The 25,683-nt window shown below is 37.2% G+C and overlaps 1 protein-coding gene across 10 annotated transcripts in view; it reads left to right on the top strand.

Moving 5' to 3' along the window:
* Window positions 1-25,683, top strand: part of NCOA1 (nuclear receptor coactivator 1) — a 220,552-nt gene that overhangs the window by 146,407 nt on the left and 48,462 nt on the right. For all 10 annotated transcript variants that reach the window (XM_055540777.1, XM_055540779.1, XM_055540780.1 and 7 more), the window contains 6 exons: window positions 200-379; window positions 1,659-1,754; window positions 6,354-6,494; window positions 15,067-15,214; window positions 16,503-17,823; window positions 21,797-21,977. In XM_055540777.1, the coding sequence (XP_055396752.1) occupies window positions 200-379; window positions 1,659-1,754; window positions 6,354-6,494; window positions 15,067-15,214; window positions 16,503-17,823; window positions 21,797-21,977 (2,067 nt within the window). The remainder of the gene's footprint in view (window positions 1-199; window positions 380-1,658; window positions 1,755-6,353; window positions 6,495-15,066; window positions 15,215-16,502; window positions 17,824-21,796; window positions 21,978-25,683) is intronic.

Raw genomic sequence — 25,683 nt, 5'->3', positions numbered from 1 at the left:
TTCTCTAATTGGTAAAAGGATTAGATTTGCAAAGGAAGGTAAGTCTCTCTTTGCCTCAGGATAGTGTTAGATCTGAAGGGGTCTGTCTTTTAATCTGAGTGTCTAATTAAGCAGATGAGTAAAGGTGTGTCATTTGTATCTTCAGAGTTTGTACCTTTTCATCTCCTTCACAGGCGTGTAATCAATTTTTCTTTCACAGTGAATGGAGTTCCTTGGCCTCAAGAAGCAACACGCCGAAACAGCCATACCTTTAACTGCAGGATGCTAATTCACCGTCCAGATGAGCCTGGCCCCGAGAACCAGGAAGCTTGCCAGCGGTATGAAGTGATGCAGTGTTTCACTGTGTCACAGCCGAAATCGATTCAGGAGGATGGAGAAGGTAAAACAGAGGGTGGTTTTAAGGTGTTCGATTGCTTTTCCTGTGGTTTTAGAAACAAAGAGGAAATTGATTATAAACTGCCTTCTTCAGATAATATTTTTGGTTACTATATTGTATATCTTAGTGGCTTTTCAATTTGCTATATATTTCTTAATACTTAAGAAAAAAATTGTTAACATCTAGAACTACCCCCCTTTAAAATACCCCCAAATTCTCAGTTGTAGCTGACATTCCCACTAAAATGTCACATTCAAACCAACTTGCTGCCTAGAAATAAGAGCTGTAACTCACTGCTGCCAGTTGGAAATGCACCAGATGCAGCAGGCTGTTGAACAGCTCTGATTTTTAGAAAGTTTCAAGCTTAGTGTGTACGGAACACTGGAGAATAGAGCTAGCACTTTTGAGGCCATACAAGGTAATATATAAGGAGAAAGCTTATGAGCAGATGAAAACACAGCTGAAGCTCTAATAGGAATAGGGTATGAACATGGTATTAGTTAAATACGTTCCAGTGGATGAGTTTTCCATGCACGCTTAAACTGAACTAAGTTAAGAACACCACAAATTGGTGGAGTAAGGAACAGGGAAGGAATCTGTGGAGAAGTCAGATGCAAAAAGGCTTGTCTGTAGTGGGTCCTACCAGGGAAAGGGTACAACAGTCAGCTGGGGACTTTTTACAGAATATACATGCAGGCCTGTCTTATATGATTCAAATTCATGTTTAGCTGTGTGATACTGTGTGCAGCCTCTCACAAAGATGGAAATGGGACATTCAAAAAAAATTACAGGTCCTAAGAACATAAAAGTCTTCTGTCAAGGGCAAAATAATGCCTGTTCAGAAACAGTTAAATGTTGTTTTTTTTCATATGATAGTTTGTGATCTGCTCAATGTTATAGGAATAATCTTTGTAGCCATTAATGAGTATAGGAAATTATGAACCTATATTTTAAAAACCACTGTGTTGCTTGAATCTAGCCAAAACTACTTCTTCAAATTGTTATCTGCCAAGTACTTAAGATGCTTCGGTCTCCTCTAGTTTATGTAAGAACATTCAGTGGGAAGGGATAATTGATTCCAACTAGATCTCTTTCTGGAGCTGATAGTGTTTGGTTGCAAGCAATTTTAATTCTTATATTATACTGTTAGATCAGAGTCACTCCAGTATTGTGTCAGATCTTACAACATGTATTGTTTTTACAAAACTGTTAATGGCAGGTAATAGATGTGAACCACTTTCTGTCCTCTTTTCCTTCAATTTCCCCTTCTTGTTTTGGGCAGATTTCCAGTCATGTTTGATTTGTATTGCACGGCGATTACCTCGGCCTCCAGCTATTACGGGTGTAGAATCCTTTATGACCAAGCAAGATACTACAGGTACTAGCTGCAGAGTTCAGAATGTTCTTTCAGCATGAATGAATGTGACTATCCCCTTAAAACTAAATGTGTCCCTCTCTTCTCTGCTGTTCAGCTGCTGTTCACTAGTCCTCTGCAGAAAACATTTCAGATGTGGTCTTGATATTGTGCATTTTAGGTAGTGTCATCATTGTTACGGGAGGGTGCTGGAGAGGAAATTATTTTATAATTGTTCACATATCTCTATTGATTATAAATTATTTCTTCAAATTCATGAAAAGAAATTGGCAGTGTCAATATATTTGCTTACAAATAGATACAAAAGGGTGCTTTTAATATTGTGCATAAATGTATCTGACTATTTTTTCCTTTATTCTTTTCCTTTAAATGGATTCAGCACATACTGATTGAATGCCTGAAAGTGCCTGTCATATGTATGATTGCTCTGGGTATACATGGTTGAACAAAAAGCAATGATACGATTACAGATTTGTACTTTTTTGATGGAAAAGATGTAAGTGGTATAAGAGAAGCTAATAGGGAGGTCCTGTTTTAAAAATCAGCTGGTTAACAGAAAGCTTGTCAAGCTGATACCACACAATTAACCCCCAAAGGATGCCAACTGTGCCAAGTAAGAGTGTCGGAAGGGTGAATTGAGGAAGGGTCATGGTGCAGAATGAGTGCTCCTGATTGAGGAAACAGAGCTGCAGAAAGTTCTAACACAGAGACGTCTGTTAGAACTGAAAGGAGGACAGGAGGCAGCCACAAAGTGCCTGAAAATAAGCCTTTCTTTTTAAAGACCTACTTCAGATTTGATTTTCAGCAAAAACAAATTGTTACTGTTGTTTAATATAAATAATTTCTCATATGTTGTTTAATATTTTTTAAAAAAAATTTTTAGTTTTTAAAAAAACATTTCTTTGGCTGTGCCTCATGGCATGCTCGGGATCTTAGTTCCCCCACCCGTGATCAAGCCTGCACCCCCTGCAGTGGAAGCATGGAGCCTTAGCCACCAGACCACCAGGGAATTCCCCTATATTGTTTAATCCTATCTTCACTTTGTCACATTAGGTTTTCATCAATGAGAATTGTATATGTATCATTCACCACTCTAGTTTTAAAAGATAGATACTACAGATAGGTTTTTATAGCAGACCAAGATTTTAAAAATCATTTCTACTAAATTTTACTCTTTGTGAGCGTTTACTCTTTTGCTTTACCATTGTTTATAAGATCCTCTTACAATATTTATTAATGTTTTAGCCCCAGAAATCTAATATTGCTATGTTGTATGCTTTATTCTTGGGTTTTAAAGATAAACTCCCAACTGCTCTTACTAAAGAGTAGGAGGTGGGGATACATTGGCACAGACAATAGAATACAGGAAAGAGAACATCTGGGAGCTTAGATATACAGCATTTAAGTGTAGTAATGATCAATTTGCATACCTTTCCTTTCCCTTTTTGAGTCTAGCATGTATGTGTTACTTTCTACCAGTGAACAACACTGGAAAAATTTAATAAATCCTTATTGAAAAACCAAAAATATTATTGCATGAAGGAAAAATAGGGTCTGTTAAAAAAATATAGCTTATCTTTTGTGTCAGTAAAACCAAAGAGGGCTTGGGAGATAGCAGAATAAAAACTTGTTGAAAAAGGGTGATGGTTAGTCCACAGAATAAATGTGGAAGACAGGGGAGGCCTAAAAATTATGAGGCTAATTTAGGAACAATATAGTTCAGCTTTTCTTCAATTGTATTTCTATAAACTAAATCCTAAATTAGATTGTTTTAAAAAAGACTGTATTTTTCTATAGGAACAATGATATAACTGGTACTTTTGTTTCTGACCAAGGACCCAGCATCTTAATATGCCTGATTTTAGAATAAATTTGTAAAAATTAAAAAGTTCTGAATCATGAAGTAATTATAAATCTAGAGGGAACCTCAGAGATTACAGAATCCAGCCTGTCCATTTTACACATGAGGGAATGGTAACTTATCCAAAACCAGGCAACTAATTACTGAGAACAGGTATCTTTAGGCCCTAAAATAGGATTCTTTCTTTATATTGTGTTTTCTTCCATCAATGCACTACTAAAAGGGCATTACAGTACTGTACACAGTTACCACACAAAAAATACCAGAGAAAATATAAAGTATAAAGAAAATATAAAGATGCCAAAATAATATGAAGTATTCTTAAAATATAAAATTGGCATTATATCATGGGATTGAGTTAGATAAAAAATCATAAACTAGTTATAAAAAGTATTAGATATTTAATTCCTTAAAATTTAGCAGTACTTCCAACTCTACATGAAGTGGTTCTTGTCCCTTAAAAAAAATAAGTTTTCTCCCTGGAAATGTTGAACAATGGTTTGGTTGGTTTGTTAGTTAAACTTTGCTCTAGCAAGCAGAAGTATTCTAAGTCAGCCTATTTATGATTCCCTCCTAAGATACTCATTACATTACTTGTCATTTGTTGCCACTGCTGCTGCTAAGTCGCTTCAGTCGTGTCCGACTCTGTGCAACCCCATAGACGGCAGCCCACCAGGCTCCCCCGTCCCTGGGATTCTCCAGGCAAGAACACTGGAGTGGGTTGCCATTTCCTTCTCCAATGCATGAAAGTGAAAAGTGAAAGTGAAGTTGCTCAGTCGTGTCCCACTCTTCACGACCCCATGGACTGCAGCCTACCAGGTCTTCCGTCCATGGGATTTTCCAGGCAAGAGTACTGGAGTGGGGTGCCATTGCCTTCTCCGTTGCCATTATTGATAATTTAATTACTTTCTACCCTCCATTTCTACAATTACAGACTTCCTTGCTCTCATGTGGCCTAATACTGAACTTAAACACATAAGCACACACACACAGGCCTCCCTTTGTCACTCCATATGAGGAGTATTATTGCATTTGAAGATTATATAACAGTGGATTCTCCGCTATAACTAATTCTTAGTCCCTGATGTGATGAGACAAAAACTGAATGACTGAAACTCTTAGGAAGTCCAAAATTATCTATAGTTTCAATCACAGTCTTCACCAGGCTGTCCCCAAACTGTTCTAAAATAACAAGAATTCCCTCATTTAAATTTTGATTTATTTTCTTTCTACATTTATGCCAAGACTTGGATGACAACCTGATCTGACATACTTGGGTATATTAGATTCTAGACCCTGCTTTATAGAGGTCTAATAAAGATTTTATTTCTAAACAAACCAAGAGAAATATGTAAAGAAGGGATTAGTTAAAGAGGCACAAACAGTACAATAGATTTGAGTTGATTGTGTGAAAAAAGGGAAGATGAAGAAAAGATAACCAGGCATTCACAGAAGAGGAAACTTGAGAGGTGAATAAACATGAAAAATATTCAACCTTATTAATCAGGGAAATACAAAAGTTAGACCATAACCATAAACCAAGCGATGGAGAGGATGTTGGATTAACTCTTATAAAAGTTTCTGGGAGACAGTTTAATATAAAATTGAACATTCATGTAACCTATGACTCAACAGTTCTATTCCTACGTATGTACCTCATGCACTATGGAAAATGTGAAAGATATTCATAGCAGTATTGATTGTAATGACAAAAAACTGGAAACAGCCTAGATTGACAGGAGAATATAAAGACAGAGGGATGTGACAAGTGTGGAGTACACACTTAATGGAATGGTATTGATGATCTTGGTAATATTCAAGTTCTGAAATTGGATGAGGCTTTGTAGGTCTCACCTTAATAATCTAACACACATACGCACATATGTATAAGCTAAGCTAAGCTAAGTCGCTTCAGTCGTGTCCGACTCTGTGCGACCCCATAGATGGCAGCCCACCAGGCTCCGCCGTCCCTGGGATTCTCCAGGCAAGAATATATTTTCTTATATGAGTACAAGATTTATAGAAAATAAAACTGATCTGAAAAATCACCAACTGGATTAAATGGCCCCCAATTAAGAAATAATTTGCCTGAATTCTTCCATAATCATTCAGGAAACTTATTTAAATGTGATAACAGTATCAAATCACCACTAAATTTTATAAAGCATATGTTCTGTTTGCAGATAGCCTAGCAGATCTTAATGTTCTCACTTATCTTTTTCTGATTTAATTTTTTTTGCCTTCAGTCTTTGTTTACTCTTAAGTGCAATATTGTCTACAGCTCAAGAGGAGGTAGAGAAGGAAAGACTGGCTTACTTTCTCATAGTCTCTTCACTTAATTACTGGAAATTAATTTAAACCAAAATAATATAGTTCATCTCTGCCTCTCCATCCACAATAAGTCATTAGTATATAGATAGCAGGATCCAAAGAGCAACCCAGAAAAGTTTGACCTACATTAGGATCCATAGCTTTGGGTCTTTATGATATGACTTTAATACTTAATTGGTATTGAATTTTACGATGTGATACAACACACTCCAAGGCCAAAACAATTTTGTATTTTCATGTCACTGATATACTCTGTTACTATATATAATAAAAATTAATAGTGCTTTTTAGTGCTTTTGTCCATTAAGCATTTGAGAGGCAGCAGAATATTTTTAGATGCATGTTAGTCTTAAAATGTGAATGACATATCCAGAGGCTATCATACATGGAAGCTTTCATTCTTTGTATAGGTAAAATCATCTCTATTGATACTAGTTCCCTGAGAGCTGCTGGCAGAACTGGCTGGGAAGATTTAGTGAGAAAGTGCATTTATGCTTTTTTCCAACCTCAAGGCAGAGAGCCATCTTACGCCAGACAACTATTTCAAGAAGGTAAGGTTTTTTTCTCTCAGCTATTTTCATAACTTTGCTCTTTATTAATATTGAATAACATATATACAATCTATGGGTGATAAGTATTTTCTTATCAAGTATTACAAATTAGTTTTTGCAGTAATCAGTTTTAGGAAAGGAAGAAATGGGTAAGCAAAGTAATTCATGAGTAGATACTGAATTTTGGGATGCACATTTTAAAGAACAGGGTATCATGTGGTGGTCACTCATTATTCATTCATTCATTCATTCAGCAGACATGTATCAAGTTCTTCACATACATAGAACACTATATAAGGTGCAAGGGATTCAAGGATGACAAAGCAGGGTTTTGGCTTCCAGGAGCTCAAAATCTATTGTATTGGGAGGATATATGACTGTTTTAAAGATTTCTGTGGCCTGGGCCATAATAATAAAGATAAAACCAAAGAAGAAAAAAATTAATTCTGACTTGAGAATCAGGGATGGCTTTAGAGAGGAAGTGCTATTTTTGTCTGGCTTTTAGAAGATCACTCCAAGCAGAACAGGCGTGTCAAAGGGCTTTTAGATAGTACAGATCTGTATCATGCATGTAGATCTGTACTTCATGACCATTACAGTACCAGTATCTCCTGACTCACATGGGAGTTTCAAGTTCAAATTATGTCATATGAAATTATTAATTAATAATTGAACAACTGCTATGTCATAGTAAATACTATGGAAATATGAAACAAGCATATTCCCACCCTTAAGGAACTTAACAGTATTTTAGGAAAGATAAGGAAAATTAGCTGAGAGTTAAGGCCAGAAAATTTATAAAGATTCAAAGATAAGGAGTTTTGATATATTTTAAAACATTGTCATGAAATTATGGGAGCCTAATATACCTTTCCCATTGTAATTTATTCTCTAATCTCTAAGTAAATAATTTCTCTGGGAAGAAACTCTTTGTATGGCTACTCCTGAAAACAATCTAAAAAATATTTTTAATTATTCCATCACTTTTCTTAATTTTAACATTTTCCCATTATATTAGGTTTCTTCAGTTTACAAATGATTTTTCATTCATTATGTTTTAGGTCGGGTGCTTCCCAATGGTATGTGAAGGAAGCAGCTTGATTTTTTCTTTTCAGAAAGCCATCTGTATCAATCTCACTAGTCTGTCTACTTCTGGAACAGCTTTGTACAGACTAACGGTTCTTCAGTGGGCCTCTTACTTTTACCATCCCCAAAGATGGTGTTTCAATGGATATGACCAAGAAGTTCCCCAGGCAATCAGTCAAGTTTGGAAACAATTACAGAAAGCAACTATTGCCATCCACTGGTTGCAAACTTTGTGACTCCCTCTATCTATAGCACTTGACTTTTGTGTAAGTAGGAGATTCAGAACACTGCCTCCACTTACTCCCTCAAGTGCCGAGGTATATGATTCTCTTCTGTTTGATTTTTACTTTAACTTTATAAGTTAAACCTTCCAAGGCTTACTTAAAAGACTTTTAGTTTTACTTGCCTATAATTTATATACATTATGACCAAGGCAAAGCAGGTCTAGATTATTGTCTCATTCTCCACATGCCTAGGCTTCCCATATATGTGAGTGAGCCATGGTTTAAAGCAAGTGTTTCTAAACCATTGGAATTCTCTATAAAATAGATTGATTAAAATGTAATAAGTAACATTAACATATGAAGTGAAACAATTTAGAGAGAAATGTAAAAAAATATAATTCAACACCTCTTCTCCATTAATCATGTCTTAATGTCCTTTTATTTTACTTTTTTAAGAAAAAAAATTTTCTCAATAGAAATAACTTTTTTCTTAGAGTTAAATTGCCCAGAATTCACGTGACTCTGACTCTAGTGTTATGGCGATTCTGGACAACTTGCCAAATAGCATTTATAAATTGAACGCATCTTTTTCTTATATGTTGTATTCAGCAGTATCTAACCTGGTAAGAAAAATGTGGTCCATGAAACAGTTACATGGGAATCACCTATTAAAGATGTTGACCTACTGAATTAAAATCTCAGGTTAGGGCCCATGTACTTTAAACAAGCTCTGAAGGTGATGCTTAAGTACATCAAGTTGGAGAACTACTGGTCTGCTAAGAATGGAGAGAGATGTAAATAGCCTTTGCAGTTTCCTTGCTGCCTTGCTGCCTTTCCACTAGGGATAGTGTAAAGAACTATCACTAATAGTTCTTTAGTGGCATAATATGATGCCACTATATCCTTGATTTTCTGTAAAACTTTTAAAATCTAAAACCTCTATCAGTTCAGTTCAGTCACTCAGTTGTGTCTGACTCTTTGCGACCCCATGAATCGCAGCACGCCAGGCCTCCCTGTCTATCACCAACTCCCGGAGTTCACCCAAACTCATGTCCATTGAGTCTGTGATGCCATCTAACTATCTCTTCCTCTGTCGTCTCCTTTTCCTCCTGCCCTCAATCTTTCCCAACATCAGGGTCTTTTCAAATAAGTCAGCTCTTTGTATCAGGTGGCCAAAATATTGGAGTTTCAGCTTCAACATCAGTCCTTCCAATGAACACCCAGGGCTGATCTCCTTCAGAATGGACTGGTTGGATCTCCTTGCAGTCCAAAGGACTCTCAAGAGTCTTCTCCAACACCACAGTTCAAAAGCATCAATTCTTCGGCGCTCAGCCTTCTTCACAGTCCAACTCTCACATCCATACATGACCACAGGAAAAACCATAGCCTTGACTAGATGGACCTTTGTTGGCAAAGTAATGTCTCTGCTTTTGAATATGCTATCTAGGTTGGTCATAACTTTCCTTCCAAGGAGTAAGCGTCTTTTAATTTCATGGCTGAAGTCACCATCTGCAGTGATTTTGGAGCCCCGAAAAATAAAGTCAGCCACTGTTTCCCCATCTATTTCCCATCAAGTGATGGGACCAGATACCATGATCTTCGTTTTCTGAATGTTGAGCTTTAAGCCAACTTTTTCACTCTCCTCTTTCACTTTCATCAAGAGGCTCTTTAGTTCTTCTTCACTTTCTGCCATAATGGTGGTGTCATCTATATATCTGATATTTAGGCAGGAAAATTGGTCCTCCATCTGTCTTTTTTCCTGATTTTAACTTACTTTTAAAAGGCAGCAGCTGGTATAAAATCCTAATATGCATTAAAAACTTAAGTTCTTAGTTTAGTTTTTCAGCTGCTTTTGACAGAGACAGCTCACAGACTGCTTTTAAAGAGTGTTGACCATTTTATTTTCCAGAATCAAAAGTTGAAAACACATTTTAGTGAAACAGTATGTGGGAGCTTGCAGGATAAACTAGATTAAAGGAGTGGTTCACCACTGAGACTGGGAGGTGAGGGGGTGCTGTATGGGTATCAGGGTCACCTGAGGAACTTCCTAAACTGGGAGGAAGTTCATGTAGCTATATACTTTAGAAAAGTTTCCTAAGTTCAGTTCAATACAGAATCATTCTTTTAGAAAAAAGTCTAGGTTAAATGTTTCCCTAAAGTGCCTGATAACATTCATTTGGGACAGTTGTTAAACCAGATTTCTAGGTTCTTTGAAGAGTTTCTGGGGTGTCAGTAATACCACATTAGTATCATCCCTCCTCACTAAGTATTCTAAAACTTTTAGAAATAGACTCAGGGGTCAAGGATCAAAACCTGACAAAGCTAAATCAGAAAACAAGATCAGAATCTGTGATCAAATGAAATTCCAAATAGTTTTGTCCATTTCTCAGTCTTACTTATGGAGAAAATTTGGCATGTAGAGCAATACTTTAACCAGTCAGTGCTGTAAAGAATTACGGCTCTCGTTGTTGTTCAGTTGCTAAGACATGTCCGACTCTTTGTGACCCCGTGGACTACAAAACGCCAGGACTCCAAGTCCTTCGCTCTTTCCTGGAGTTTGCTCAAACTTACGTCCATTGTTATCAATATGCCATCCAACCATCTCATCCTCGGTTGTCCCTTCTCTTGCCCTCAGTCTTTCCCAGAAACAGTCTTTTGCAGTGAGTTGGCTCTTCACATCAGGTGGCCAAAGTATTGGAGCTTCAGCTTCAGCATTAGTCCTTCCAGCACATATTCAGGGTTGATTTCCTTTAGGATTGACTAGTTTGATCTCCTTGCTGTCCAAGGGACTCCCAAGACTCTTCTCCAGCACCACAATTCAAAAGCATCAATTCTTCAGCACTCAGCCTTCTTTATGGTTCAGCTCTCACATCTGTACATGACTACTAGAGAAACTGTAGCTTTGACTATATGGACCTTTGTCTGCAAAGTGATGTCTCTGCTTCTTAATATGCTGTCTAGGTTGCTCATGGCTTTCCTTCCAAGAAGCAAGCCTCTTTTAATTTCATGGCTGGAGTCACCATCTGCAGTGATTTTGGAGCCCAGGAAAATAAAATCTGTCACTATTTCCACTTTGTCCCCTTCTATTTGCCATGAAGTGATGAGACTGGATGATGTGATCTTATGCTCTTTTGAATGTTGAGTTTTAAGCCAGTTTTTTTCATTCTCCTCTTTCACTCTTATTGAGGCTCTTTAGCTCCTCTTCCACCTAATGAGTGGTATCATCTGAGGTATATGTAGTGTATCTGAGGTTGTTGATATTTCTCCTGGCGATCTTGATTCCTGCTTGTGATTCATCCATCCCAACATTTTGCATGATGTATTCTGCATATAAGTTAAATATGCGGGGTCACAATATTCAGCCTTGAAAACTCCTTTCTCAATTTTGAACCAGTCTGTTGTTCCATGTCCAGTTGTTACTGTTGCTTCTTGACCTTCATACAGGTCTCAGGAGGCAGGTAAGGTGGTCTGGTATTCCCATCTCTTTAGGAATTTTCCACAGTTTGTTGTGATACACATAGTCAGAGGTTTGGCATTGTCAATGAAACAGAAATAGATGTTCTTCTGGAACTCCATTGCTTTCTCTATGATCCAATAAATGTTAGCAATCTGATCTCTGGTTCCTCTGCCTTTTCTAAATCCAACTTGTACCTTTGGAAGTTCTTGGTTCATGTACTTTTGAAATCTAGCTTGAAGGATTTTGAGCATTACTTCGCTGGCATGTGAAATGAATGCAGTTGTGTGGTAGTTTGAACATTCTTTGGCATTGCCCTTGGGATTGAAATGAAAACTAAACTTTTCCAGTCCTGTGGCCACTGCTGAGTTTTCCAAATTTACTGACATATTGTGTGCAACACTTTTACAGCACCAACTTTTAGGATTTGAAATAGCTCAGCTGGAATTCCATCACCTCTACTAGCTTTGTTTGAGGTAATGGTTCCTAAGGCCCACTTGACTTCACACTCCAGGATGTCTGGCTCTAGGTGAGTGACCACACCATCGTGGTTATCTGGGTCATTAAAACCTTTTTTGTGTAGTTCTTCAGTGTACTGTTGGCACCTATTTTTAATCTCTTCCTTCTCCAGGGGATCTTCCCTACCTAGGGATCAAACCCAATTCTCCTGCATTGCAGGCATATTCTTTACTGTGTGAGCCACCAGAGAAGCCCTATAGCTCCAATACTCACATCTTAATTCAAAATTTTAGATTGTTATACAGAGTTGAAGCTATTAGTATAAGAGGTATCTTGGTATTGGCCGAATGTGAGTGTGACTCAGGACATAAGTACTTTGGAAGCTACGTATTTGTTGTTTGTTTTTTCTTTGGTATTTATTCAGGAAGTATTCATTAAGTACCTGCTATGTACCAGGCTCCATGCTAGGTATTATCTCACAGTAAACTGGCTCCATTTTAGTGATAGTGGGCAAAGGTTAATTTGTATTATTAAGTCCTAAACTTGTAAATGAGAGAGTCAGAGTTCATACCTAAATCTGATTCCTAGGCTTTTATTCCTTTCATTGATCTGTGCTGCTTTCCTTTTGCTGAGTCTTATTCTGTACATTATTATCCAAAATAAACCATTTAACTTCAAAACTTAAACTGTAAAAAGAAAAAAAAACTTGTAATAGTTTTCCTGTATTAAGTTAGTAGAGTTTCCTCAATTTTGGAATTTTCATTAATTTAGCGTCTTCCAATTTAAGGCAGCATAATTACCAAAGGACTCTTGATGTTTCTGTAATCCACATAAATGATCTTAATGCATGCTTCAGTCAATTCAGTCAAGTTCAACTCTTTGCAACCCTGGTGACTCTTTGCAGTCTGCCAGGCTTCTCTGTCCATGGGATTCTCCAGGCAAGAATAATGGAGTGGGTTGCTGTGCCCTTCACCAGGGAATCTTCCTGACCCAGGTGTCAAACCAACATCTCTTGTATCTCCTGCATTGGCAGGGTTTTTTTTACCACTGGCACACCTGGAAAGCCCAAATATCTTAATGTTTCCATGTTAATGTTAATGTTCTCCCAGATTCTAGTTCTTTCTCACTTTACAGGGCGTGTCAATAAGTCAAGAAATTTGTCTCCAATAATTTTCATTACACAAGTAAATCTGGATTTCTACACAGACAAAAACATAAATTAAAATACAATATAAGCATTTGAGATGATAGGTAAGGTTTAAAATCTGTCCTTTAAAGAAAAATTGTAGTAGTTGATCAGTATTAACAATCAATATTAACCTATTGAGATGAAATTCAAGTTGAAGACCAGTTAGCAAGAACTAGATGATTGTATATGCAAAGCATCGTACAGTTTCAATGGAGAGTGGAAAACAAGAATGGGACATAGTATTAACTCATGTTTATTCTTGAAGAAGAAAAATAAATGTATAAAAGGTTATCTACTCCTACTCAAAGAGCTATAGAAAAGATATTTAGGAAATAATGAAAAATAAGATTGGAAGTGCAAAATGAAATTGTATGTATGGAGCTATACTGTCCAATACTGTAGTCACTAGCCACATGCATCTATTGAGTACCTGACATGTGGCAAGTATGAGTAAGGAACTGAATTTTAAATTTCATTTAATTTTAAATTTAATTTTCCACATTATGATAGTGACTGATGACTACCATATTGGACAATGAGCTCAATGGTGAAGAGCTAATGAATGTTTCAGCAGAATGATCCTAATGAGAAATAAATACTGATGAGGAAATAGAATGGCATAAGCAAAATAACATGAATACATATTGTATCTTTTATTTCCCTTTATATATATTTATAACTAAATATATATTTATAACTTTCTAATTGTCCCACGCTAATAATTTATCTTAAAATACCACCTTTTTGTTATAACTGTGTTTTCCAAAATAATATTCTCAAAAGATATTGACAGATGGGAATTGTTAATATTTGTTAGGGTTTTATCATAACAAACATTTAACTATATCCTTACACAAAACTTACTGGTTTTCATTACTTTTTTATCATTTATTATTTCACTAGATACTAAATTTTTCCATATTTTATTTGGTAAATGTGCCAAGATTTGGCTGAAACTGCCAGATGGGTAAGAAATCCTTGCAATTAAGTTTATATCCTGATTTTGGTACTCAGGGAGATTTATGCATGGCATAGATTTCCAGCAGATTATGCCCTCTTCAGTTTACATGGTGTACCCAAGACAATAAAATAGAGCCTGTCTTCTTGTTGCTTAAAGTAATATGTAGCTTCAAAAATTATCAATTGGTCGTTTTGTCTTTTTCATATGTCTTTACAGTGTGATTGAAGCTCTTTCTAAAATGTCTTTGAAAAATAGGACTAACATTTATTACAGGCTAAATTACAGTAGTCATTTGTGGTAGTAATTCTTGTATTTAAGTGGATATGATTTTTAACCTTGGTATAGCTGAATCTACCTATTAAATCTTCCTTAAAAAAGAATTCTTTTGTATTACTGAAACATTGATGACATTTTCTTACTTAGTAGTCTGGTGTAGCCTTTACATATTTCATAAAAATTAACCAGTAAGAGCTTCATCTGTTGTTAATAAAGCTTTAAGACAAAAGTAACTCATGTTGTGTATATAGTGATTCAATTGCCTTAATCTAGGTTTTATTCTATATTAGTAATCAGAGGCTTTATTATTAATTTGCTTATTAGTAAACTAAATTCAAACATCAAAAATAATATATGACTATAATAATTTGTTGGATGGATCTTTTTGATTCACATTCCTGAGTGAAAAATTAAATTTGAATTTCAGTTAAAGAGTTCTGCAAACTAATCAAAACTTGGTGAATTTTGTGCTTTGTTGATATCTCAATAAAGCTGTTTTTAAAAATCTCCAGCTAAAGGGGTAGAAAAGCTTGTTAGAGATAATATTGAAAAGGAGAGGGGAGAAAGTTACTTCTTGGTCTTTTTAATGAACACTTAATAAATTTAAGGAGCTGCCCCATTATAGGGAAAGATTAGGTTGACTTTTTTGTGGTTTGTGGTTTCTTCATAATCACAACTTCTGTGAGGAGGCACCCATTCAAGTAGAATTGATTTAAAACTTGTCTTCAGACTGTATATTTCACCCTGAATAATTTCCCCCCCTCAGATATCTGCTTTATCTGAACCATACCTTGAGTCTGAGCAGGTAGCAGTTGGAAGGACATTTAAATGAGGTTCTAGGTAGAAATAAGGCTTGGTAACTCTCCTCTGCCCAAAGTGTAAGTGTCAGCATTTTAACTAGGTTTCTCTTTTGTTTGAAACAGTGATGACTCGTGGCACTGCCTCCAGCCCATCCTATAGATTCATATTGAATGATGGGACAATGCTTAGCGCCCACACCAAGTGTAAACTTTGCTACCCTCAAAGTCCAGACATGCAACCTTTCATCATGGGAATTCATATCATCGACAGGTACTACTTATTTGGAGAGTTTCATATGAAATAAGTCAGTTCACATATTTCTTCTTAGAGAAGAAAGTTTTATACTCTTGATGGCTAGAAAGCCAGTTTTACATTAGGCATTTAACTAGCATGGTGAGAATATAATCAATATATCCATACTGAATTCTATAGTTTTGTCGCCTAACAATAGCTTTGTTGTTCAAAAAGGGAGAAAGGAAAGGTGTGGCTGAATATATGCTTTAGGGATAAGAACCAAAACAATGGCCAAAACTTTCCAGCTTCCATATATAAACTTATGGTCTTATAAAAGATTCAAGTTTATTAGTATTGTTATTTTTAATTTTAAAAGTGCTTTATTTTCATTAAGGCAAAACTCAGTGGCTCCTGAGTTCAAGTTGACAGTTTCTCAAGCTACAAATTATTTAACTGTCAACTTGAGATATTTGAATGTCACTGCCTCTAATTTGTTCTCTTCTCAAAATGTGTTTTACACTATTATATATGGTAAATTCATGAAACCATTCTTTTATCCTATGAATTATTCAAGACTCTACATTTACAACTATTTAAAATTTAGCATTAAACAAAAACAAAGACATTTTCCCTCACTTCATCTTTCCCTCATCTGATATATTTGCTTATTGGAACATGGTAATACCAGTCACAAATCTGTTGTCGTAATTATGGATTTGAGTAAAAGAACTTGATGAAAATCTGAATTCAGTATTCTGCTTTTTCTAATTTTAGTTTAATTTATGCTTGTGAGTGGAATTAGCACAGTTCTTTTTTCATATTGTGATTTCTCTTTCAAAACATCTGCTATGTCTGCATGTCACTCTTTTTAATTTTTACATCAGTGACACAGTATTTTCCTTACCCAGTCTTCCTCTTTGGAGTTGAAATACTTAAAAGCTATAATGAAGGGAGTCATGAGTAAATACTTTGTAACCAGAAGTGTGGGAAGTTTCTCTTTCCACCAAAAGTCTGATGTAGTGTTAATTATTTGTATTAAATTTTGTAAAGTTTTAAAGTATATATATTGGAAGTTTTCCAAGGCCAGGAAAGATTTCTTGCGCATTTAACCATTATCAAATGTGCAGTACCTTAAACACTATTTTCCCATGAAGTGTTCTAACATTTCACCATGGTACTAACAGTCCACTGTTTTCTTTAGTTTAAAGTAATACAGAAGCTTTTTACTTGATAGTTTGCAACATTATCTTGTTTTATAATGTGCTTCATAAAATATTATAATGGAAACCAGTGAAGATGTCTGAATGTCTTTTCCCCTGTCTAGGGAACACAGTGGTCTTTCTCCTCAAGATGACACTAATCCTGGAATGTCAGTGCCCCGGGTAAACCCTTCCGTCAATCCCAGTATCTCTCCAGCTCACGGTGTGGCCCGTTCATCTACCTTGCCACCATCCAACAGCAACATGGTACCCACCAGAGTAAACCGCCAACAGAGCTCAGACCTTCATAGCAGCAGTCATAGCAATTCTAGCAACAGCCAAGGGAGTTTTGGATGCTCACCTGGAAATCAGATTGTAGCCAGTGTTGCCTTAAACCAGGGACAGGCCAGTTCCCAGAGCACTAATCCCCCTTTAAACCTCAATAATTCCCCTATGGAAGGTACAGGAATATCCCTTGCACAGTTCATGTCTCCAAGGAGACAAGTTAGTTCTGGATTGACAACAAGGCCCAGGATGCCTAACAATTCATTTCCTCCTAATATTCCAACATTAAGCTCCCCCGTTAGCATGACGAGTACTGCCTGTAATAATAGTAACCGATCCTATTCAAACATCCCAGTAACACCTTTACAGAGTATGAATGAAGGACCCAATAACTCTGTTGGCTTCTCTGCCAGTTCTCCAGTCCTCAGGCAGATGAGCTCACAGAATTCACCTAGCAGATTAAATATACAACCAGCAAAAGCTGAATCCAAAGATAACAAAGAGATTGCATCCATTTTAAATGAAATGATTCAGTCTGACAACAGCTCTAATGACAGCAAACCTCTGGATTCTGGGCTTCTACATAACAATGACAGACTCTCAGATGGAGACAATAAATACTCTCAAACCAGTCACAAACTAGTGCAGCTTTTGACAACGACTGCAGAGCAGCAGTTACGGCATGCTGATATAGACACAAGTTGCAAAGAGGTACTGTCTTGCACAGGCACTTCCACCTCTGCCTCTACTAACTCTTCAAGTGGTTCTTGCCCCTCCTCTCATAGCTCACTGACCGAGCGGCACAAAATCCTACACCGTCTCTTACAGGAGGGTAGCCCCTCGGATATCACAACTCTGTCGGTGGAGCCTGATAAGAAGGACAGTGCATCTACTTCTGTGTCAGTGACTGGGCAGGTCCAGGGAAATTCCAGTGTAAAACTGGAACTGGATGCTTCCAAGAAAAAAGAATCAAAAGACCATCAGCTTCTACGCTACCTTTTAGATAAAGATGAGAAAGATTTAAGATCTACTCCGAACCTGAGCCTGGATGATGTAAAGGTGAAGGTGGAAAAGAAAGAACAGATGGATCCTTGTAACACAAACCCAGCCCCCATGACCAAACCTGCTCCTGAGGAAATTAAACTGGAGTCACAGAGCCAGGTAGGTAATTCTTTACTTCATAGAATGAACATTCCTAGTTACTTTTCTCTTTTCTTTTATTTTGTTCCATGCATAGACTATATTTGGATTCAGGCTATGTTTTGCCCTATCCATTGGGCACATATTAAAAGATTAATATCAGTGGTTAAAAACCCACAGGGTACCCTCAAAAGTTCTCTTTGGAACCTTGGAGGGTTACCATATTTAGTGTGGCATTCTAAGAAAGTAGATGTTTCTTTCGATAAAGTCATAGTTCACATCTTTGGAGATTTTAGAAAAAATACCTTCCCTGCCCCCTCCTCTCATCTCTCCACCTATTAAATCCAGCTCTTTCAGAATAGAGCCCAGAAACTTGTATTTTAAAGACTTCCCACAGAACTCTGATAGGTAACTAAGTTTGGGAACCTCTGATGTAAATGAAATGAGAGAGAAATGTGAGGAGGTGGACATGGGTGCCTAGTCTGGCTTGCTTTGCTATTTAATTTCCTTTGAAACATTTTCTAAAGTCATTTTCCTTCTCACTCTAACCACTCTCAACCCCCAGCCCCCATCAGATAGAGACTTTGAGTATTCCAGATAGTAGGCTATATAACATGCTCTGAAACAGAAGTAAATACAAATAAACCTTTGTGTAATTGTTATGGATCAGGAACCTCTGTGTTTAGGCTGGGGTAGCGGGTGGTGAAAAGTAATAGGCAGCTTCATTTATTGAATAATTGCAGCGGATTCTGAAGGAATTTAAGAAAAGCAGAAAATGTGATTCCTCCCCGCTAGAAGCATACACATTATTTAGACAGAATACAGACACCCATGAAATAGCTGAAAGTGTATTTACAAAGCAGTTTATTAATAAGATTCTTCCTTGTGAAACCAAATTCACACTTAGTATGTATAGATCCTAGAGTTTCTTGAGTCAGCTTTATTTTTTGCCCTCATCTCCCAGAAGCCTCTCTCTTCTCTCAGGCATACTACATTCTAGGTACATGGAAGCCCTTCCTATTCCTGGGATAAGCCATGTCTCTTCTAAGCATCTTCTGCCTTGCTCTGCTTTCTATGTCTGCTGAACTTCTACTCATCCTTTAAACACAGTTCACAATCATTCACACACAATACACAATCATTTCCGTAAAGCTTTCCACAGTAGCTCTAGTTAGACATTCTTTTCCTTGAATGCTCAGAGTCCCTGTATTGTCTCTGTTACTGTCTCTGTCATTACTATTTGTAATGACACTGTTTTGGTTATTTCTATACACATGTACTCTTTGAGAAGGTTGTCCTATGTTTCTTGGTACAGCTAAACTAATGTCATGTTTCTAAGCTGAATAATAGCTTTAAATAACTACATTAAAATTCTCAGTCTTTAAAATTGACTTCAAAAGTAACAGCTTTATAAGAAAATGCCATTGTATACTACCTTGGCACATCTGTTTTGGTATACATACATGCACTTCTGCCGAGTTTATACCTGGGGGGTGGAATTACAGGATCATAAAATATGTGTGTGTTCATCTTTAGCAGATAATGCCAGTTTTTCCAGGGTATGAGAATTCCTTCTAGTTGTTCCATGTCCTTATTAATACTTAGTGTTGTCTATCTTTTTAACTTCTAGCCATTCTGGGATCTGTGTAGTGATATTTCATAGTTTTAATTTGCCTTTCCCTAATAAATATCTGGGCTTCCCAGGTGGCACTGGTAGTAAAGAACCCTCCTGCCAACACAGGGGACATAGAGATGCAGGTTCGATCCCTGGGTCGGGAAGATCCCCTGGAGGAGGGCATGGCAACCCACTCCAGTATTCTTGCCTGGAGAATCCCATGGACAGTGGAGCCTGGTCGGCTACAGTCCATAGGGTTGCAGATGGTTGTACACTATTGAAGTGACTTAGCACACAATAAATATTTATTGGTCATTTGGATGTTTTCTTTTGTAAATATCTCTTGAAGTGTTTTGCCCATTTTCCCAATATGTTGTATTTTTCCTGTTGATGTGTAAGAGTTCTTTATATATTTTAGGTGAGTCATTTATTGGTTATATATTTACAGATGTCTTCTCTATACTGTGCCCTGCCTTTTCTCTCTGTTAATGGTGCTTTTTGATGAAGTGAAGTTCTTCCTTTTAATGTAAACTCCAAATTGTCAGTTTTTCCCTTTTTGATTAGTACTTTTTGCACGTGCCACAAAAGATGTGTTTAAAAATAGTCATAGTAGCTTTACTTATATTAGCCCAAAACCAGAAAAATTTCCCAAATCCATCACTAGAACTGATAAATATATATTGTAGCATATTCGTACAATGGGACACTATTCAGCAACAGAAACAAAATGAACTACTACTACCTGGAGCAGCACGTCTAAACTTCAGAAATGTAATGTGAAAGAAGCCAGACATTTAAAAAAATATGTACATGTAATTCTACAATCTAGGAAGGGATTTTAGTTGAATTAAGTAATAAAACCCAAATAGCTAGACATTTTATGTTTATGAATTATCTTAAGGTAACCCTCATGGAATAATGTTGTGAAATAAAGGTCAGTTTTCTCCTATGCCTAGCCACAGACAGATGTAAGAACTCCCTACCTATGATAGAAACTACATTTCCTACTCTGTTAAGTCTTTAAATGGGAAGTGACCTTTCTGGGATATTTGAAGCTATGCTATGCTATGCTAAGTCACTTCAGTTGTGTCCGACTCTGTGCGACCCCATAGACGGCAGCCCACCAGGCTCCCCCATCCCTGGGACTCTCCAGGCAAGAACACTGGAGTGGGTTGCCATTTCCTTCTCCAATGCATGAAAGTGAAAAGTGAAAGTGAAGTCGCTCAGTCGTGTCCGGGTCTTAGTGACCCCATGGATTGCAGCCTAACAGGCTCCTCTGTCCATGGGATTTTCCAAGCAAGAGTACTGGAGTGGGGTGCCGTTGCCTTCTCCGATATTTGAAGCTAATCATTAAAAAAAATTTCACAAACTTTAAGAAACTATTTTTAAAAAGTATGTCAATGTAAATGTATTTTTTACTCCTTCATAAAGTAATCCATTTTATAAAATTTTGAAAAATATGACAGGAAAAAGTCACTCATGATGTTATTGTCATAACACAGTACTCTCAATATCTCTTTCCAGTTCAATCTTTTTCCAGTGCGTACATTTTATACCAAAATATAATAGATAAGCACCGTGTGTATGTTGTCTTATATCCTGCAGTGTATCAGTACCATAAACTTCCACATTTTGTTCCACTCTTCTGTTCAGTTCAGTTCAGTTGCTCAGTCGTGTCCGACTCTTTGTGACCCCATGAATCACAGCATGCCAGGCCTCCCTGTCCATCACCAGCTTCCAGAGTTCACTCAAACTCACATCCATCGAGTCAGTGATGCCATCCAGCCATCTCATCCTCTGTCATCCCCTTCTCCTCCTGCCCCCAATCCCTCCCAGCACCAGAGTCTTTTCCAATGAGTCAACTCTTCGCATGAGGTGGCCAAAGTACTGGAGTTTCAGCTTCAGCATCATTCCTTCCAAAGAAATCCAGTGTTAGGTCATGCTATTTCATCGAGGCCCCAGTCTTTCTAATTATTTCTTCTTTCTTCATTCTCTCATGCTGCTAAGTCTCTTCAGTCGTATCGGACTCTGTGCGACCCCATAGACGGCAGCCCACCAGGCTCCCCGGTCCCTGGGATTCTCCAGGCAAGAATACTGGAGTGGGTTGCCATTTCCTTCTCCAATGCAGGAAAATGAAAAGTCAAAGTGAAGTTGCTCAGTCGTGTCCGACTCTTCGCGACCCCATGGATTGCAGCCTACCAGGCTCCTCCATGAATGGGATTTTCCAGGCAAGAGTACTGCAGTGGGGTGCCATCGCCTTCTCTGCATTCTCTCATAGTCACACTCAATTCATGTATTTTAAAGGAACAACTTGTTTTCTACTTTCTTGCAGGTAAAAGTGTAGAATGTGTTTCCTCTAACTTGGATTTCCGTTCTTAGTTTACAGCTGACCTTGATCAGTTTGATCAGTTACTACCCCCGCTGGAGAAGGCACCACAGTTGCCAGGCCTATGCGAGACAGAGAGGATGGATGGTGCAGTCACCAATGTGGCCATCAAATCGGAGATCCTGCCATCTGCCCTTCAGTCCACCACTGCCAGGCCCACTTCCAGGCTGAACAGTATGTGTTGGGGACAGAACCTCATTTTAATGTTTAATGATGATATAGATTAGAGCTTCGTCTCTCATAATTATTGCACAGACCTTTTGTTTATTGGGAGTGAAGTATCTTTTCATTAATGCCACAGTAAGTAGTATATAGTTGATTTTAGATATATGAATGTCACTCATCTTGTGTATTTTAAGTTATAGTACAACCTCTACTTTTTAATAGGTAATTTTAAGGTGAGCAGTTGATATTGAGTAATTTTATGTCCTTACCCAACCTTTCCATAGTAGGACTTTCAGAAGTATAATGTTGGGTCAGATTATGTTCCCAAAGTGTCTTTCTTGAATACTGGCTCCATAAATTGTGAAGAAAAGTATTTTGTGCTGACATACACTTGGTAAATGCTTCATGACATATATACCATTCCTTAGTGTATATTGGAGGTTTTATAAAGTCCTGTGTTAGAGAAACTAGTTTAGTTTTTTAATTTTTTTGCTTTATCTTCATGCCAGTTTCTTTTTTAACTCTTAAAAAATTACACGTTTTAAAGTTTACACTCCATTTACAATTATTATAGAATATTGATTATATTCCCCATGTTCTATAATACATCCTTGTTGCCTATCTTACGATTTAAATTTAAATTAAATATTTCTTTAACCCAACATTTACCAAACTTTTCTTGATTATGGAATTCCTTTTGTCAAGTAATATGTGTTACCCCACAGAATGAGTTTTTCATGGAGACAACTGTGTTGAAATAGGTCATGACTGCTCTCGCCCATGTTAATATTTTCCTATGTAAGAGACACTTCGAATAGTATATTTCCAGTTCATGAAGATAGAGCTATTATATTATTTTCACCTGTCAGATTTGAAGTTGAAAAAAATAGTGGTGATAATTCCATTGTATGACCTTGAAAGTAAAGGAAACTAACCAGCTCACTTTGAAAATTTGCCTATCCCTCGTCTCATGGGACCAGATGTGGGGCTTGTTTATTTCAGTCATACCTCAGCTTTTAGCTATCATGACACGATTCCTGAAAGCTTACCAAGATTTCTAGGCATTTGGAAAGAAAAATCTCAAATCATCTCTGACATTTTGAGAAGCAGTTTTTCAGCTGACCAGAACACTAGATGAGAGCAGGAGACTAGGTTGAAGTCTCACATTTCCCATTTATTATTAATAACAGTTATACCATCAACAAATGAATTTTCTGAGCCTCATTATCTTTATCTACAAAATAAGGATGTGTTGTCGTTCAGTTGCTTGAGTCGTGCCTGACTATTTGTGACCCCACACACTGCAGCACGCCAGGCTCCCCTGTCCTTCGCCATCTCCTGGAGCTTGCTCAGACTCATGTCCGTTGAGTCAGTGAGGCCATCCAGCTGTCTCGGCCTCTGTCATCCCCTTCTCCTCCTGCCTTCTATCCTTCCTAGCACTGGGATCTTTTCCAATGAGTCAGCTCTTTTATTATTATAAAATAAGAATTAGATGAAATGATTTCAGAAGTCTTCTAATTGAAATTAGACTCCATACTCTGGGATATCGGGCACAGGTGGGGAAACAATGAGATATAAGGCCAAAAGGAGATAGAATAAGAGTTTGTGAATTGATTGGTTCAATCCTGATCTTTCCCCTTCTGATGTGGAAAACGGGAGGAGTTCTCTTGAGAGATACCACTTGGCCAAAAGAAGATGTTGGGATGTGGGTATCTATGGGGAAATCCCTAAAGTGCAAAGGTCATGCTGCCATCTTAAATATCCAACAGTGGGACTTACCTGGTGGTCCAGTAGTTAAGACTCCATGCTTCCAATGCAGGGGGCACAGGTTCGACCCCTGCTCAGAGAAAGAAGATCCCACATGCCAAATGACATGACCAAAAAATAAAAGTAAATAAAATAACAGTAATAAGTGTCCAACAGTGAAGGCTGCAAGCAGGCACAAGCCTTACACAGAACCCAGCCAGTCAGTGTTTTAGAACACTGCATCTGTTTAGAGCAAACACAGCCAAAGACCATCAGGACTTGAAGCCTGTAACATAAAAGAGAGCAAACTAACCAGACAAAAGAGTATACAGTGGAAATATATAATGAGTATGTGGACTAACAATTTTTGAAAAGATACATCATCCATGAATAGCATCAGAAGAAAAAAAGGACAAAAGCAAGAAAGGACTTTTGGAAATTAAATATCCAAAATTTTTAAATTTCAAGAGAAATATTAGAAAATAAGACTGAGAAAATCTTTCAGAGAAAGCAAAAGACAAATAGAAAGTAGGCAATAAAAAGTTAGGTTGACCTACAAGAGCCAATAGCAATTGATAAAAATTTCAGAAACAGTGAGGGGGGAAAAGAGCTTTCCAGGTGGCACTATGATAAAGAACCTGCCTGCCAATGCAGGAGACACAAGAGATGTGGGTTCAATCCCTGGAGAATCCCATGGACAGAGGAGCCTGAAGGGCTATAGGCCATAGGGTTGCACAGAGTCAGACACGACTGAAGTGACTTACCATGCAGCATGCATGAGTGGGGAAGATGGAAAAGAAGATATTTTCAAACCAAACAAAAAAAAGAATTTTCTAGAACTGAAGGACATAATTCTTCAGAGTGAAATGATTCAACAAGTATTCAACACACACACACACACACACACAAGACCGGTACCAAAACTTATTATCGTGTAATTCTAAAACATCAGAGATAAAGATTCTAAAAGTTTGCAGAGAGATGTGAATTGTATACAGTGAATTATAATGACCAAAACTTGGAAGCTATCAAGCCACAGAAAGACATGGAGAAACCTTAAATGAATATTGCTGAGTGAAAGAAACCAACCTGAAAAGGTTATGTACTTTATGATTCCAACTATAGGGCATTTTGGCAAAGGCAAAACTAGAGACAGTAAAAAGATTAGTGGTTGCCAGGGAGAGGGATAAATCGGTAGAACGTGGGTAGTTTTTAGAGCAGTGAACCTATTCTGTATGATACTGTAATGGTGGATACGTGTTATTTTACATTTACCAAAACCACTAGAATGAGCAACGCAAAGAGTGAACCCTAATGTAAACTGTGGGCTTTATTTAATGAAAATGTGCCAATATTCATCTATTCTAACAAATATACCACACTAATGTAAGATGTTAATAATAGGGGAAACAGCCCAATCTAAAAAATGGGCAAAGAATTTTAAAATATACTTCATAAAAGAAGATATGAAAGTTGCAAGTAAGCACATAAGAAGATGGTCAGTGTTTTTAACCATCAAGGAAATGTGAATTAAACTATATAATGCAGTACTGCTACATACTCATTGAAATATCTAGCATTTAAAAAACTGACAAAACAAAATGATAGCAAAGATGTGGGGCAACTTGAACTTTGGTGTTGCTGGTAGCAATGTAAAAGGGTAAAACAGATTTGGAAAATTGTTCAGCCATTTCTCTTAAACATGCTGTTACCATGTGACCCAACAATTCAACTCTTAGTTATTGGAGACAGAGCCAAATGAAAACATCTGTTTGTCAAAAACTTGACCACAAATGTTCACATAGCTTTATTCATGATAGTCTCAAACTGGAAACAATTTGAATGTTCATCAGCAAGGAAATGGCTTATTTATACAATGAAATACTGCTCAGCAGTGAAAAGGAAGGGACTGTTAGTACAGGGTATGAATTAGTCTGAAAAATATGAGTGAAAAAAGTAAAGATCATTG

The sequence above is a fragment of the Bubalus kerabau genome, chromosome 11, assembly GCF_029407905.1.
Source record: "Bubalus kerabau isolate K-KA32 ecotype Philippines breed swamp buffalo chromosome 11, PCC_UOA_SB_1v2, whole genome shotgun sequence".
Classification (NCBI taxonomy): domain Eukaryota; kingdom Metazoa; phylum Chordata; class Mammalia; order Artiodactyla; family Bovidae; genus Bubalus; species Bubalus kerabau.
Note: the sequence above shows the minus strand (reverse complement) of the source record. Positions and strands in the feature narration are given on the sequence as shown.